Source organism: Leuciscus leuciscus (genome assembly GCF_965113295.1).
Source record: "Leuciscus leuciscus genome assembly, chromosome: 14".
NCBI classification, from domain to species: Eukaryota; Metazoa; Chordata; class Actinopteri; order Cypriniformes; family Leuciscidae; genus Leuciscus; species Leuciscus leuciscus.
This window is the reverse complement of record NC_138738.1, coordinates 3,516,489-3,534,526: the sequence shown is the minus strand read 5'-3', so window position 1 is coordinate 3,534,526 and position 18,038 is coordinate 3,516,489. Positions and strand designations below refer to the sequence as shown.

General features: G+C 36.0%; 1 protein-coding gene across 8 annotated transcripts in view; it reads left to right on the top strand.

Moving 5' to 3' along the window:
• Positions 1-18,038, top strand: part of nav1b (neuron navigator 1b) — a 79,961-nt gene that overhangs the window by 37,133 nt on the left and 24,790 nt on the right. For 5 of the 8 annotated variants that reach the window (XM_082136299.1, XM_082136300.1, XM_082136298.1 and 2 more), the window contains 7 exons: positions 5,652-5,790; positions 9,264-9,567; positions 13,929-14,652; positions 15,659-16,063; positions 16,873-16,914; positions 16,997-17,151; positions 17,235-17,399. In XM_082136299.1, coding sequence (XP_081992425.1) covers positions 5,652-5,790; positions 9,264-9,567; positions 13,929-14,652; positions 15,659-16,063; positions 16,873-16,914; positions 16,997-17,151; positions 17,235-17,399 — 1,934 coding nt within the window. The remainder of the gene's footprint in view (positions 1-5,651; positions 5,791-9,263; positions 9,568-13,928; positions 14,653-15,658; positions 16,064-16,872; positions 16,915-16,996; positions 17,152-17,234; positions 17,400-18,038) is intronic. The other 3 variants (XM_082136305.1, XM_082136301.1, XM_082136303.1) reach the window with 1 other exon arrangement.

The following is an 18,038-nucleotide window of genomic DNA, read 5'->3' as shown; positions in this document are numbered from 1 at the left end:
ACATGGTGGATGTAGTACGTACGAATCTCATTCATACAACCCATATTCACTATTAGCAGATGATTTCTGATTCATCGTCACTGTAAAAAAATGATTTGTTGGTTTAACTTAAAGCTACACTGTGTAATTTTTTAAGTTGATTCTTAGCAAAAAACACTTTGTTCTTTTAAAATGATATGTGCTCATTAATGTGTAATTACTTCTACCAACTAATCAAGTATTCTCGTAAGCGTAGAATCTGTCATTTATAATACATACGAGCGAGTCACTCGAATGACGGCATCCATGTTGCGCCTCCATCTTGAAAATACATTAGCCAAAGAGGGACATACCTGGAAATTCAAGCTTCGCCTTTCGCTTTTTTAAACTCAGTGGCACCGTGACGAATGCGAGGGGGGGATTACTCGCGACTGCCGGCAGATTTGAAATAATACGCCACCGTAGAAGTTAAAACACCCTCAGAATGGGAGGGGCTAGAAAGTAATGTTCAGTTGGTAGTCATAAACAATTTCACCGCTAGATGGGAGAAAATCCTACACAGTGTAGCTTTAAAGTAACCTGGTTGCCTACATTTTTAAGTTCATTGAAACTCAAAATTTTTCTTTAAAGAAAGACACTTTGTTGATCCCACTAATGTTGAGTAACATTTAAAGATTTTATATATATATTGATGGTTGTCAGTACATTTGATGGTAGAAATCAAATTGTAGGTAGATTATATATGAAAGGAACACTCCACCGTTTTTTGAAATAGGGCTTATTCACCTTCTTTCCTACATTTAGATAGGTGGGCAAATGCATTTTTGTCTCAGTGCATGCATTGTTTTAGTTTGACAGGGTCGGTGCTAGCTTAGCTTAGCATAATGAATGGAATCCTTTGTTGCCAGCTAGCATGTCCTGAGTAAAAGTGATATAAAAAAAATTAAAAACCCACCTAATTACTTCTTGTGGCCTGCATATTCACAACAAGTACAAATAGCGATGCAGATTAACACTAGATGATTTCCTATGCAGATATTGACTTGGGACTATATTAGGGGGAAGCACAGGTGAAGCACTGCTACTTGGGCGCAGAGATATCACGCCCAAGTAGCAGTGCTTCGCCTGTGCTTCCCCCTAATATAGTCCTTAATATATAAGTCAATATCTGCCTAGGAAATCGCCGTGTGTTAATCTGCATCACTATTTGTACTTGTTGTGAATACGCAGGCCACAAGAAGTAATTAGGTGGGTTTTTTAAATTTTTTATATCACTTTTACTCAGGACATGCTAGCTGGCAACAAAGGATTCCATTCATTGTGCTAAGCTAAGCTAGCGCCGACCCTGTCAAACTAAAACAATGCATGCACTGAGACAAAAATGCATTTGCCCACCTATCTAAATGAAAGAAGGTGAATAAGCCCTATTTCAAAAAACTGTGGAGTGTTCCTTTAACATTAAATCACTTAATGAAAACATGCTATACTATCTGTAAAATTTAAAAGCAGCAATATGTCATATGTCGTAATACCTGAAACATTGTCACAATCACGTTGAATTTCTGGCAACCACAGTTTTTTTATCTTCATCTTTTCTCTATGTTTCACTGTGTGCAGCTGCAAAACTAGCTGGATTTCTTACACTGTCGTCTTTTTCCATTTTAAACTCGTACCTTTTGGGCTGTGTTTTCACAGCAGCTGTGATGAATGATTTCCTGAGTTATTTGGCGGTTTCCAATGTTCAAATGAGATTGATGGTACCGTTGCCCATTCTGGAGACCACAGTGGTTCTTCATGAATCGTCCCTCAGCCCAATATAGAGACAGCAAGCATTTCCTGAGAGACTGAACAGAACCGGACTTTTATTGCTGAGGGTGAAACACTGATGAACCAAAACTCCTCTGTTCTGAGACATCAATCAGAGCGTTTGTGTGAACAATGTCATCTTGTGTCTGTATGTTTGAGGTTGATCAGCATTGTTACTTTAGTTTCATTTCTATATTGTCTACCATTATAGTATTTACCTTAAAATCTAATATTTATATTTTATTTCTCTTTTTTTCAATTAATGAAAACCACCACAAACACCATAGCAACTGCCTTGACAAGTAGACATTACCCAGAATGCTTCAGTATTATGGAAGTGAGTTTTGCACATGGAAACCACACAAAATCTAATGTCTGAGACTAGTTTGCTCTTTTAATTATGCAATATCTCAGTATGGTAATCTCACAATTCCCGTTCAAACGAGACTAAAACTTGCTGACGCAGACTTCGGCCAACTTTTGGCTCCAGAGTGCCACCATTACATTTTTAAATGGGTGGAAATGGAAACTGAAGTGGAAAAGAAAAGCATTAAGAAACATCCTTGCGGGAGTCGTCTCTAACCGTTGAGACATGTAGGCAAGTCCATTCTCTCCCCTCGATGCCCGCACAACCTGTAATTAGCACAAATTGCTGGCTCCTTAAGTTGTTCTTCGGAACATCAACAAGCCATTTTTGTCCTCTGATTCTTTGGCACCCATAATTCCCTTTTCCATCTCTGTAGTCTCTGCTGAGTTTGAAACCACAAAGTACTCTAGAACCGACATGATAGCAGAAAGAGACAGACAGACATCTACTGGGATAATCACTCAGGTTCATTTTTAACATCCCACTTGAGTCATTATTAACATCCCACTTGAGTCATTATTAACATCGCACTTGAGTCATTAAAGATTCTTGAATGGCTCTTTGAAGAACTTTTGTTTCAGCAAAGAACCTCTTCTGGTCCAAAACCATTTTCACTGTATTCTTGAGTTTTAATTTTCTTTGACAGTATTTTTTCCTTGTTTTCCTTTAAAAATATCACAACACTACCCTTAACCCTTTGATCAATTAATTATAAATGTATTATTACTAAATCATATTTAATGAAATATAGTTAATAATTGAAGTTTTTTATTTATTTATTTGTTTGTATGTGTATTATTTTTCTGTTAACTTACACTTCTTTTTACTTTTAATTAAGGATATAATCATTCATAATCCTTCTTTTCCAAACTTTTATTTTGAGAGAATTATAAATCTGTTTACTGCATCTTTTTATTAAGAATGTAATTATCCCATACTTTTTTTTTAATTTTTTTTTTTTTTTAAGAAAGTTAAATATTAATTTGCTTTACTATTTTTTTACTGAAGAATATGATTATTTATTTTATTTTTTACGTTTTTATTTAAGGCCCATTCACATTAAGGACGATAACTATAACAATAACGATAAAGTTATAGTCCTAAAAAAAAAGTTCTAAATATAAAAGAATATCACTACAACTTCTTTAATAATAACGACACAGAGAAACGATATTGTTGGAATCACTTTCAGAATGATTTTTTTTCCAGCTAATGAATGATAAAAACTCCGACAGCCAATCAGAATCCATCCTGCTTTGCAGACCTCGAGCATTTAAAGCGGCAGACGACAAAACTGCAACTCGCACGTAGAATAAACAGAACGATATCGTCCGCTGGTGTGGACGCTAATATAGTTATCGTTATAGTTATCGTGCTTGATGTGAACGGGCCTTTACACAATAGCAGATTGTGGAACTACTTAATGCATTATATAACTTGTTGAATTTATGTTGTTGTGAATAGAAAACACAATGAAAAGGAGTTTTAAAATGCACAGCATGCATAGCATTTCTGTCACATATGTTTTGGGCTTAAATCACATCTTTTTCAAGACTGAAGACGAATTATGATCCTAGTGTGGCTTTCCCTCTTTCAGAACAGAGGGAGCGTTTGCCAGAACAGCCCGTCCGTAGTCACGGGACTGAGGCTTTGCCATTCATAAACTCACTGACCTTAATCTTTACCGTTCCAGTTGCTACCCATCATTCAGTTTTGCATCTACATCCCCTAGAAGGTTTTTTGGGAAGTAAATGCAAGCCTGTTTCAAAGCCAGAGTTGAGCTTGTGTGGTAGAATGAGTCTCTGGTCATATGGTGAAGACATCTGCTCCATTATGATACTCCCATTGAGATCCTGCTGTCTGTTCCTAGGTCAGGTAATGGAGCAGAAAGTTTCCCATAGGAAAGACAAGTGACAAATAATTTATATCTACTCTACACTCTCTGGGGATTTTTTTTTTTTTTTTTAAGTCAAACCATGTGCAAATTCATGAGTCAACGCCATGGCTGAGTATTTTCTCCTTAAAACTGCATTGAAACAAAGACGGTCTCAAAAACACGTTTTAAACCGCGTCCGTTTCCTACCGTCACAAACATGTGACCAATCCTGTCAACGTGTGTGGCGGAGAACACCTTAAGAAGGGACAGGAAAAATTGGGTATATATAGCAATATAGCGAGTCAATTATGTATGATGTATACTACATCATGTAATGATGAACTATAGGCCTTTCTCCAGTGTATTGGATAAGTACTGTATAATGGATAAGTACTATAATGTTCAAAGCATGTCTAAGGATGCTGATTTTTAAAGGCAGCTGTCTGACTCTAACCGGCGAACCGGAACATGGTTTGTGTAACATTATACATTATTAGCTGTTTACTAATTTGCATATTCATGAATCTGCATATACTAAATGAAGCAATGGTAAAAAACATGTACATTTTTGTTATCGAAGATGAGTTTTAAGGGTTACAATTATATAGAAGAACAATTTTTGGTTCCCTAAAGATCCTTTCAGTAAAAAATTCTTAAAATTTCCTTAAAATCTTTTTTTTTTGTGTGTGTGTGTGTGTGTGAAGAACATTCTAAGAATCTAAAGAACTGTTTTCCACTATAAAGAACCTTATGTGCAAATTTGAAAGGTTTTATAGATCTGAAAGGTTCTTCATGGAACCATCAATGCCAATAAAGGACCTTTATTTTGCTCTCTCTAGACAATACTGAGATGAGATTGAGATCAAATGCTACTCAGATCTTCCTCCTGTGAAAAAGACCTCTATAATCTCACAGGAAAGCTTCGTAAAGAGATCTCAAAATTAGGGCTGTGAAGCGATTAATCGCGATTAATCGCGATTAATCGCATCCAAAATAATGAGTTTGTGTTTACATAATATATATGTGTGTATTGTGCATAATTATTTTGTATATATAAATATACACACATGCATATATTTAAGAAATAGTTGCTTATATATATATATATATATATATATATATATATAATTTGTATTATAAATAAATATAAATATTTTATATATAAATAAAAAAATCTTAAATATATACATGCATGTGTGTGTATTTATATATACAAAATAATTATGCACAGTACACACACACATACAGTATATGATGTAAACACAAACTTTTATTTTGGATGCGATTAATCGCGATTAATCGTTTCGCAGCCCTACTCAAAATAAACGAAATTTCTTCAGTTCTAATCTAATGTTACTGTATTTCAACTATTGACTCATTTGTGTCTAATTTCTAAAAGAATTTTTGGGGAAACACCTGACCCAAACTTTATGCTAAAAGTGAATAATGTCTGAGGACTCCATTAGGTCTTCTGAGCCCTGAGAGAGCAAACTCTGAGCAATAACACGTGCCCAGGGTGTGGTACTGCGGTCTTTACTTCTCGCTTGCATCATTCATCCTTTCTGTGTTTCTTCTAAACATCTTTATCAATGTCTGTCTGTGTGTGTGTGTGTGTGTGTGCAGTTGGGACGAGAGCAGCTCCATCAGCAGTGGTTTGAGCGATGGTTCTGATAACCTAAGCTCAGAGGATCTCAACGCCAGCTCTTCTCTGAACTCTCTCCCCACCACACCTGTCGGCTCGCGACGCAACTCCTCCGTCATGGTAAGCACTTCTTAAGCTTCTTGAACGTTGCTTATTTGGACTCAGTATAACTTGGCATAAACTTGCATGACAGCAAGCAGGTTTGAGACATCATATACAGTATATGTTGCACTACAAACACCACTTATTAAATGTTCTGAATGGGGTTAGATTCAACTGAAGCCTTACTGACAACATGCTACAGATTTCAGCTTGTAAAACATGCGGACAATGGAAGTCTGTGGAGAAGCACACCTCACTGCATCCATTAAACATGAGTGGATTTCTGTCAACACACTTTTCCTGTTTGCTTTTGGAAAGTGAGGTATAAGACATGATTTTCTGTGGTACGAAAATATCCAGAAACTCATCCAACTAGCCAAGTCAGACTCTCATTTGTGGCTTAGGTAAGAATACAGGGATTTAGATCAGATCTAAATCAATCTACAGCTGTAAATAACGTGACATTTTCAGTATGAAGTTGACCATATTCTGGCCATGAGGTAGAAAATGTAACCAACCATTCAAAATATTTGGGGTTAGTATGATTTTTATTTATTTTTTTAAGAAATTAAAGAAATGTATGATGTTATAAAGGGTTTCTATTTCAAATAAATGCTGTTTGTTTAATGTTCAATTCTTCAGAGAATCCTAAAATAAAATTTGAAGCAGCAAATATGAATGTTTTCAACATTGATAATAATCAGAAATGTTTCTTGAGCAGCAAATCATCATATCAGAATGATTTCTGAAGGATCATGTGACACTGAAGACTGGAGTAATGATGCTGAAAATTCAGCTTTGATCACAGGAATAAACCACATTTTACCAAATATTTAAACAGTTATTTGATATTGTGATAATATTTCACAATATTACTGTTTTACTGTAGCCTGGTTAAAACCAGACCATTCTCAGTAGTAACTGAGTTATGGTCTGGCAAAGCTTCATTAATAACTCATTTCCAAAGGGGCGTCACCAACGGACGTCGCTCAAATGCCTCTGGGCACAAGTGGATAGACCTAAAACCAATCAGAGCGATCGTCATCGTGTAAAGCCATATGCTGCGTCCCAATTCGCCTAAGTTACACTACGCCATAAAAGTATGTACTCTTTTTGTGAAGAAAAGGTATTTACTTTTGAATGTGTAGCAAAAAAGTAGGCAAGCTTTGGGACATACTACTTCGTCATCTTCATCGGACGGATCTGTCATGTGCATAAGAAGCTGTCACGTAAACTGCCCTGTCAGTCATCTCGTCACAGTTAAAATCCTCTATTAAATCTAATTTAATTTCCTACCGTTTCGGAGAGAAATGTAGCAGCACGTTCATCTGCCAGTGGGGCTTTCATGGAGACTGTCCTCATGTGTTTGCAATTTGAATATAATAATGCATTTAAAAGTTGCTGCGCTTCACCAACGGACGTCGCTCAAACGCCTCAGGGCGCAATTGGATAGACCTAAAACCAATCAGAGCGATCGTCATCGTGTAAAGCCCGCCCCAACGTTTCTGATTGGTGCCTCGATTTCGACGGATTAGAAATGGGCTTGAATGAGCTCTTTGCCAGACTACTTGCAGAGCAAATCTAAATTTGCCGGAAGTTGTCTGGGTTTTCCCAGGCTAGTTTTACTGTATTTTTGATCAAATAAATTGAGTTTTTGGTGAACAGAAGAGACTTCTTTCAAAGACACAGACCCTGAATTTGTTCTAAACTGAAATGACCACAACCACTGCTTAAAAAACAGAAACGAATGAAGACACCAAGGCACATATTAACATGACTTCCGTATCTGTTTTTGACATTGTTTTGCAGTTCCTGCTCTGGTAAACATTGGCATAAAATAACCTCTGAGGATTTGTTTTGTGTCAAGACAAGAGAACCCAAGACGTCTTGACAGTTTCAGGCTCTTGTTTCAGACTGTGGTTTGGTGTTTGCTGCCATCTTCAATTTAACGTGTCTCTGGTTTGGAAGTCTGGTGTTTTTCTCTAGAACTGAATGTTTCTACTGTTGATAAGAAGCTGTATCGCAGTCACAATTGAGACCTAAATTAAACAATTCTCAGTTTGTGGGTCTGTTTTTGTCTCACCGGGTTAATAGAAGCATCTTTTAAATTGATATTTTGTTAAGACGACGTCACAAATAATGATTACAAATAATGCAACATAACCAAAGTATGAGACACGTGTATCATATTCCCCCCCCTACAGTCAGAGTCAGGCCGGGAGAGCTTGTACGTACATTTAACCAGCTCAAAAAGCCTGGCTTTGATTTTCCTGGATGAATGAAGAGCAGCTGTTTTCTATCAGGCACGTCATTTGCTTGTTTGAAGCACTTGCTATCAGTTCTCGATGAAATCACACCTTTGTTTTCCTCGTCATAAAAGCCGCGAATGTCAATAATCAAGCTAGAACAGACAAAAAGGGGAACAAAATAACTTAATAGACTTTTCTGTGCTGCTTTAGTCGTCATGATTACATTACATTTTGAAGATGTTTTCAATGTGCCATCTGGTCTTTACTCAAAATGCAACTGTGTGAAAAGAGAAATGTCATGTTCTTGGCATTACACTTCCATTAGTCAAAGATGGCATGTTATATACAGTATAATGCAAAGTTATTTGCATTAGAGGAATGTGCTCTGTGCCCATGGAAAAGCTTCACAGAATAGGTGTAAAAGTCTTTAAGGCTTAAGTCTTCTAGATGAGCTCAGTTTAATCTTTGATTGCGGTTATTACTTCTCAGATAATGTGAGTGTGTTGAATGAGGCCTTTATGCATTTAATTTAACTTGGAAAAATGTTCAGTCATAAATTACAGGAAAAGTAAGTCACGAATAGGCCTGCATGGAATATGAGCTTGCATAACTTTGCAGTTGAAGTATCAAGATTCCATGTGGGTCATAAATTACAGTATAAAATAAATATAGTAAGTAACAAATAAATTCTAATAAAATATAAATTTTATGGAATAAATATTTTTGTTTTTTTAATAAAAATGTAGTGCAAACAGTAGAGTGTTGGCGCTTGCAACGCCAAGGTCATGGGTTCGATTCCCAGGGAAAGCAAGAATTGATAAGAATGTAAATGTGTATCTTGAAATGCAATGAAATTGCAACGCTTTGGATAAAAAAAATGCATAAATGTAAAATATAAATGTAAATTCTCACAAAGGCTATGTTTATTTGATCAAAAATACAGTAAAAAATTATTATAAGTTAAAATAACTGTTTTCTATGTGAATGCATTGTAAAATGAAATTTATTCCTGTGATGCAAAGCTGAATTTTCAGCATCATTACTCCAGTCTTCAGTGTCACATGATCCTTCAGAAATCATTCTGATATGATGATTTGCTGCTCAAGAAACATTTCGGATTATTATCAGTGTTGAAAACTATTGTAGTGTATTTATATAAAATGTAATATAGCATGATTTCTCATACTGAATATACTCTTCTAACAGATATCCTCTGCTGTGTGTGTGTGTGTGTTTGTGAAGTTGCGAACGGATGCAGAGAAGCGTTCTCTGGTGGAGAGTGGACTGGCGTGGTACAGCGAGGACTGCAAGTCCTTACGGAAGGCTGATGGAGTTTATGACACGGGGAGCCTAAAAGCAGAGCCGTCCTGCAAGTGGAGGAAAACTCGGCTGCCGGACGGTCCCGCGCAGGACAAGATGGGGAAAGGAGAACTGAAGAAACCTCAGAGTCTCGGACAACCTGGGAGCTTCAAAAAGAGCCGCAATCCTCCTGTGGGCGTCACCTCACCCATCACACACAACTCTCAAAGTGTGCTAAAAATCGCAGGTATGACTTTTATTTTATTTCATTTTATTTCATTTTATTTCATTTTATTTCATTTTATTTCATTTTATTTCATTTTATTTCATTTTATTTCATTTTATTTCATTTTATTTTATTGATTTATTTATTATTTGTATTATTTTATTTTATAAATATTTTTTATTTTAATTAATTAATTAATTTATTTTATTTTATTTTATTAATATTTTTTATTTTATTTTATTGATTTTATGCTAACGTTAAAGCTTTAGCTTTGACATAAACAGACTGTATTTTCTGATTTGGACATATTTCAGACATTAGATATACAAGACATAAATTCAAGAGATCTCATTCTTGGCAGCAAAACAAAACGCTTTTGTTCTCCAAACATGCAACTCCAAAAGAATTATATATTAATGGTACCATATCATGATTTGGAAATGAATCAGTTGGACAAACTTAGGTTGTTTACGTTACGACTACTGTCATCCATAATGTCTTGTAAATGAAGACCATGTGTGATGCAGAGACTGGTGAAGTGTCTCTTCAGCAGAGATCAAACTGTGGAAACTTTAAAGGAACCACATGAAGAGTATCAAAACTCAGTCTTAACTTAAACAAATAATTCAAAGTTCTGTCATTTTACTCACCATCATATCGTTCCACACTTTTGTAAACAATAAATTGCAGTGGCCAGAGGCTGTAAGACTCTAAAAAGGACAATTAAGCACCATAAATGCATCATAAAAGTAGTATATTGGGGTCAGTAAGATTTTTTATGTTTTTGAAAGAAAAACGTCTCTTCTGCTCACCAAGGCTGCATTTATTTGATTAAAAATACAAACAAAAACAGTCATATTGTGAAATATTATTCCAATTTAAAACAGCTGTTTTCTATGTGAATATATAGTAAAGTGTAATTTATTCCTGTGATCAAAGCTGAATTTTCAGCATCATTACTCCAGTCTTCAGTGTCACATGATCCTTCAGAAATCATTCTAATATGATGATTTGATGATCAAGAAACATTTATGATTATTATCAATGTTGAAAATGTTATTTACATTTTTATTTCATGATGCTATGATGAATAGAAAGTTCAAAAGAACAGCATTTATCTGAAATCTAAAGCTTTTGTAACATTAAACTGGGGCGGCAGTGGCTCAGTGGTTCATGTAGATTGTCTACAAACCGGAAGGTTGGTGGTTCAATCCCCGGTTCCACCTGACCAAGTGTCGAGGTGTCCTTGAGCAAGACACCTAACCCCAGCTGCTCCCGACGAGCTGGATCGCCTTGCATGGCTGACACCGCCGTCGGTGTATGAATGAGTGAGTGAATGGGTGAATGTGAGGCAATATTGTAAAGCGCTTTGGTGGCCATTGGGTCTGTGAAAGCGCTATATAAATGCAGTCCATTTACCATTTACCATTTAAACACTACCGTTCAAAAGTTTGGGTTCAGTAAGAATTATTTAAATTTTTTGGGGGGAAATAAATAAAATAAATAAATACTTTTATTCATCAAGGATGAGTTAAATTGATCAAAAGTTACAGTAAAGACATTTATAATGTTAGAAAATTTAAATAAATGCTGTTCTTTTGAACTTTCTATTCATCAAAGAATTTAGAAAAAAAATTGTACACAACCGTTTTCAACACTGATAATAATAATGAATGTTTCTTGAGGAGCAAATCATCATATTAGAATGATTTCTGAAGGATCATGTGACACTGAAGACTGGAGTAATGATGCTGAGAATTCAGCTTTGATCACAGGAAGAAATTACAGTTTAAAATATATTAAAATTGAAAACAGTCATTGTCAAATTGTCATAATATTTCACAATATTACTGTTTTTTTTTTTTTTATGGTTTTTGATCAAATAAATGCAGCCTTGGTGAGCAGAAGATACTTCTTTTAAAAACATAAAAAAATCTTACTGACCCCAAACTTTTGAACGGTAGTGTATATATACAGTCTTCTGAAGTCATATGATAGATTCTGTCAGATTCTGAGTAGTTGTCCTCTCAAACCTCATTCATGCATCTAGTCATGCTGGTTTGTTACGGCATGAACATGCAAACGATGACAGAACTTTTATTTTTTGGTGAATCGTTCCTTTAACTTTCATTTACCATGTTTTCATAGAAGATTTGATGAGAGAGAAGCCTGTCAGGTTAGAAGAACACCAGCAGCCATGGTGCCATATGCACATTTTCTCTGTTCAAATGGCAAAAACATAATCACCAATTTAAGGAATAAAAAGTCATAGCACTGAATAAAACTGGTGCTTTCTGTTGTCTTTGGGTGTGTGTAGCCACTTTGAAGTAAAATTACACTATTATATATATTTATATGAAGCTGTTTTCAACATTGATAATAATCAGAAATGTTTCTTGAGCAGAAAATCAGTGTGTTAGAATGATTTCTGAAGGATCATGTGACACTGAAGACTGAAGTAACGAGGTTATTGAAGGAATTCAGCTTTGATCACTGGAGTAAACTACATTTTATAATATATTCAAATAAAAAACCTTTCTTTTAGATTGTAATAATAATATTTCACAATATTACTGTTTTGACTGTATTTTTGTTTAAATTAACACAGCCTTGGTGAGATTAAAAATTCAAACAGAACTGTAGTGTGTATAAGAGTATTGCATACTGAGCACTCTGTACTGTATAATGCAGAAGTGGTAAGAGTGGTATGTTAGCATGCAGTTTGGGAGCCAGAAAGTGTTCATTTTGAAAAGTAAATCAGCTGTTTTATCATTTCAAACCCAACAAATGTGCTTTTAAAGTGTCTTTAGTATTGGTACAGTCATTAAATCTCCTATATCAGTAATTATTAGTCAATTAAACCTCATTAGCAAGTTATTCTTGGTCACTGTGTAATATTCAGATGTGATTCGTGTCGGTCTCATCCGACGAATCACGCGTTCAGCTGAGTTTATCTCTTGTGTGGGCTGAGACGCTCTTTATCTTTGCAGTGTCTCTAATTAAATGCAGATGAGTGCTTGCATCCATGACTCACACACACTGTAGATTTAAGCCACAGAAACTTAAGCATAGCTTCAATCGGGTTCTCTCCATGACTTCATCTGATGTCATACCCCCAAGGCTTTCCTACTCACCTTTCAAAAGACACGTATCTGACTCTGACCACACGAAGAACGTGTCATCCTGGTTTTGGTCATCAACACTGATTCAGCTTGTGTGTGTGTGTGTGTGTGTGTGTGTGTGTGTGTGTGTGTGTGTGTGTGTGTGTGTGTGTGTGTGTGTGTGTGTGTGTGTGTGTGTGTGTGTGTGTGTGTGTGTGTGTGTGTGTGTGTGTGTGTGTGTGTGTGTGTGTGTGTGTGTGAAAGGAAATTTAACTTTATTGATGATGATGAGGCTGATGTGGGCATTTCCCACAGAAAGTGCTGTTGTGGTATGGTGGTATCAGATGGTAATAGCAGGGTATTTTGATGTATTTCACGGAGCTGAATGATTACCAATTCATTTATGTGGTTTTAACATGACATTTCAGGAGACTTCAAAGAATGCAATGGATTATTTCCGTCCTCGAGGAAGATTTTGTTGCTCACAGGTTGCTCTTTCATAGTTTATGAGAGTTAATGTAGTATGAACGTCTCAGGTTTCTGGTTTTGGCTTTCATTGGGGTTTGGTGTGTTTAAAACTCTGTTTTTTAAAGATATTAAAGATTAAAAACTTTTTATTAGTTGAAATATAGCTGGAATAAAATATAAATATTAGATTATTTAGTTTACTTATCTTATTAGAAAACGTAAATGAAAATTAAAAATGTTGCCTTGGCAAATAACTGAAATATGTTTAAGTATTAAAATTACAAAAATTACTAAAACATACTGTATAAATTAAAGCAAAATGGAAATATTAAAAAGCTATAAAATTACAAAAGCACGTAACAAATTGAGACAAAACTAAGACTAAAGGAAAACTGAACATACTAAGAATAAATGCTAATTCCAAATATTAATAAATACTATAATACTATTTAAAGGATATTATAATTACTTGATGAAGAGATTTGATAGAGATTTTGTGGTTAAAAATATTGTAGATTTGATTTTATCTTTATGGATGTAGAACCAGTTCTCATGTCTTAGATAATATTATTTTAAAGAAATTTCTCTGAACAGAAAAGTTTCCCTGAAATCACACAAAAACACATAAAAATACCAGAAAATATTCTATGAAGTGAAATTTAGTCATTGACCACTAATATTCCCCTCTGTATCTTCAAACACGTCCAGATGTGTGACACCAAACTTTGATGCTCAAGGGTTTAAATATGCACATGAATGAGAAATGATGCGATGTTGTCAGTTTTAGTGACGGTTTTCTCTCTTTCTTTAAAGTCCCCAAAGGAGACTCAAAGGCAGTTGAAAGGGTGAAAATGTCAGTGAAGGCAACGGGTCTCCAGCGCTCCCGCTCTGATGCCGGCCGGGAGAACGCAGAGCACCGCAAGCCTCCCTCAGGTCTGGTGAAACCCTCCGCCGGCGGCTCCTTTGGGTACAAGAAACCCCCGACCACCGGTACCGCCACTGTCCTGACAGCAGGAGGCGCCACTATCACCAGTGGCTCGGCCACTGTGGGCAAAACCCCAAAGTCCTCGGGCATCCCCATCAAACCCGTCCCAGGTGGAGGTGTGCGCAAAAACAGCTTTGATGCCAGCGGCTCCGAACAGGGTTTCCTTGCGCCCAACGCTCGCGGTAGCATCCAATATCGAAGTCTTCCACGGCCTGCAAAATCCAGTGCTATGAGTTTAACCTCTCGCCCTGTTAGTGGCAGCATCGATGCCAGCCTCCTCACTCTTAAACCCGTGCCAGCTTTGCCCAACACCATGCCCACCAGAGGAAAAGAAGGAGGCAGCTTTAAAGCGGCTAGTCGGCCGAGCTTCACAGGACCCGTCAACCAGACGGATCGTGAGAAGGAGAAGGAAAGGGCCAAGGCCAAGGCGGACCTGGAGATCAGCTGTCTGAAGGCCGAGAGCTGTGGAGAGAGTGTGGAGAAGATCCATCGAATGCGGAGGACGAGCTCCAGTAAATACCCTGAGCTGAGCTCTCCGACCTGCACGCCAAGGTACGGCATATGCAGAAATACCACATGTCAAATGATATTCATTGTAACCATTTCATTTGTAAATAAAATTAATAATAAAATACAATTTCTTTTTTTTAACTATAAAATGGAAATAAATTACTTAATAATTTGTTTAAAAAAGAAATGTATATACTGTATATACACACACATATTTTGATTATACACTTATATATATTTTAATATATGCTTCAAATCTATGCTTATTGAATAATGTATTGAATATTATTAAACTATTAAATAAAAATGTTTGGTTAAAATTTTTTCTTTAATGATGATTTTGTTTGTCCTAAATTATTTAGATATTTTATGTAATTATTTAGATATTTTAAATTATTTATATATTGTTTTGTATTATTTATAAATAATATTCAATTAAATCAACAGGTATACAAATAAATATTTATATTTTAAAATATTTTTTTTTTATGTGCTACACAGCACCCCATTCCTTTGAAATAAAACAAATATTATTATGATTATTATGGTTTGTTAATTATTTAAATCAATTCTAATTGTTACAGCTAATGATTCTGATCTGTGGCTTTGTGATTTAACAAATGCTAATTTATTTAACAAATCACAACAATCAATTCATGATATTTAAAAAATATTTTGTTTATATATTGAATATTTGAATAATTATTCAAATAATAATTAACAAATGGTAAATTATGACTTAACTGCATTAAGTGACTTAAAAATAAGTGTTTGATTTAGTAAATTAAGCAACTTTAATAGGCAACTTTTTTGGAGGAAATATTCTGCTGATGTTTATATTACGCAAGTTATGCTACTCAATTATTTAAAAGCCTTTCTGGAAGCGGACATAAAGAGCCTTTGAGGTGGATTTTATGGTTGGCAGCGTGTTCTTTATTTAGTTCCTTTGGATGCACTGAAATCCCTCGGCTTCATGCGGTGCTTGACTACAGAGGGTCTTTGAGTTCATGACGCCACTGATGCTGATTTGGTGCTTTTACTCGAACAGGTTGCTGAGCAGTAAGTCTGTGGTTCAGCCTCCCAGCCTGGCTCTCCTAGACAAGGTCAACTCCAACAGCCTGGACTCCTGCATCACCATCCAAGACCTTCCTCCAAAGATCCCTCCCTACTCCAAGCTCCAGGACCTGGCGGGCTCCCGCTTGCCCCCTCGACTCACCCCGAGCCCAGCGCCGGTGCTCCACATCGACTCTCCCAGCTGTTTCTCGGGCCAGGCTCTGTCTGTGAGCAGTTCCCCGATCCTCTACCCGAAGATGTCCGGCCTGCACCGCAGCATGGAGTCACTGCCTCTTCATATGAGCGTGCCCTTAAAAGCTGATCTGGGAGACCGGGAAGAAGCCGGGAGTGCTGGGACGTGGGGCGCAGGCAGTCGCACCTCCATCACTTTAGGCGACAGGTGAGTTTGGGCTTGGATAATGGCTGGTTTAACTGAGCAAAGACTAATGAATGAATGAACCTGTTAAAACGAGCAGCATAACTGTCACCAGCATTGCTTTTAAGGATGCTAGTGTGCAGGCCTCACTTAAAGTGCCTATCACATGTTAGCCATTTTTTTCAATTATGAATTAATATTATTATTTTAACATATTTCGTAATCGATAATATTATCATGTTAATTAATTAATTTTATTTTATTATATATATATATGTATATTTTATATATTATATTATATATAATGTATATAGATATAGATATATAGAATTGTATAATAATTTAATAATATATATATTATTAATATAATATATAATATAATATATATTCTCTCTCTCTCTCTATATATATATATTGAGAAGGTTGAGAATGTATATAATATACATTTATATACATATATATATATTGAGGTTGAGAATGTACAGTATATATATATATATACATATTCTCAACCTCAATTTATATATATATATATATACATTCTCAACCTTCTCAATTTTTATTTATATATATATATATATATATAAATTGTGTACACTTATACTCCTGTACACACTAAATGTTTCAAATGAGCACAATAAAATATTAAAAGAATGCTCATGTCATCTGGTGTGAGCCAGTCGCCCCCTACTGGCCAAAGAGCAAACCAACTGAAAGAATAAACTAGACGAGTTACACTCTCAGATAAAGATTGTGGACTGGATATCAGTGTAATGCTAACAGTGCTGGTTTGGGGTGAGGTATTTATATGTGCTGCTCTCTACCCCTCCCAGTTTACAAACTGATAGGAACACCTTACCCAAGAAAGGATTCAGGTACATTTATCTAATCTAAAATGAACTAGTACAGCAATGCGATGTAAGGTGATTCTGACATATGTCACACTGTCTTCCTCAGTCGCTATGGCAGCGGTCAGTCCGATGGCGAAGGAAGGGAACGCCGGCATTCCCACACCATCACTAGCATGACGGATTCGGAGAGCCCGCCTCAGCTTCCTTCACCCACACACGTGACACAGCCCTTTCTAGGGAAAACACCGCCAACCAACGTGGGTAAGTGAAGTCAAACACCTTCTCATTTTACAGGTAAGACCTGATCACATGACTGAGATAAATCACCTCGACGTTCTCCACAGTGGCGCCAATCCCGAGTTCCCAAATCACACGATCCAACAGCATCCCAGCGAATGACATGGGCTACGAGCTGTACGGGACCTCTCCTCTGGGCAGCTCTCTCTCTCTGGCCGACCGACCGAAGAGCATGATGAGATCCGGATCCTTCAGAGAGCCGAGTGAAGACGGTGAGCCACAGGAAATGATCCGTACCTGTCCCTCGATTTGATTGGACGTGCATAAATGCTTCACTTTGCAAATAAACTGTGTTCAAATGCATGCAAACATAAATACGAAGTCAGTCTAACTTAAAAGTGTTACCTGTTGCTTTTAACGGGCATAGAGAGTTAAACCAACCTGTTTTTTTATCTCATTTTTACTGATAGCTCAATAGCAGTGTTATTTTATTTTTATACTATTTTAGTATTAATTAAAATTGTGAAGTTTTGGTAACTTTGTTAGTTGCTTTTGCCATTTTTATTCATTTTTTTTATGTTCTATTTAGCTATTATTTTCTATTCCTAATTTTTTTGTAGTTTTAGTACTGAAACTTATTTCAGTTATTTGCCAAGACAAAAAAAAAAATTACGTTTATATTTCTCATCAAATATTCATATTTTATTTCAGCTTTATTTTCAATTACCAACACCAAACACTGTTCAATGGCCAAACAAGATATCTAATGAATACTTGCAGTCATCATAAAATCAAGCCTTTTCTTTAATACATAATCCTGGTTCTAGTTTGAATGATTCTTCAGTGCATGTTATTCTAAACATCAGTGAAGTCTCTACTGGTTTCATTTGAATATATACCATATTATAAAG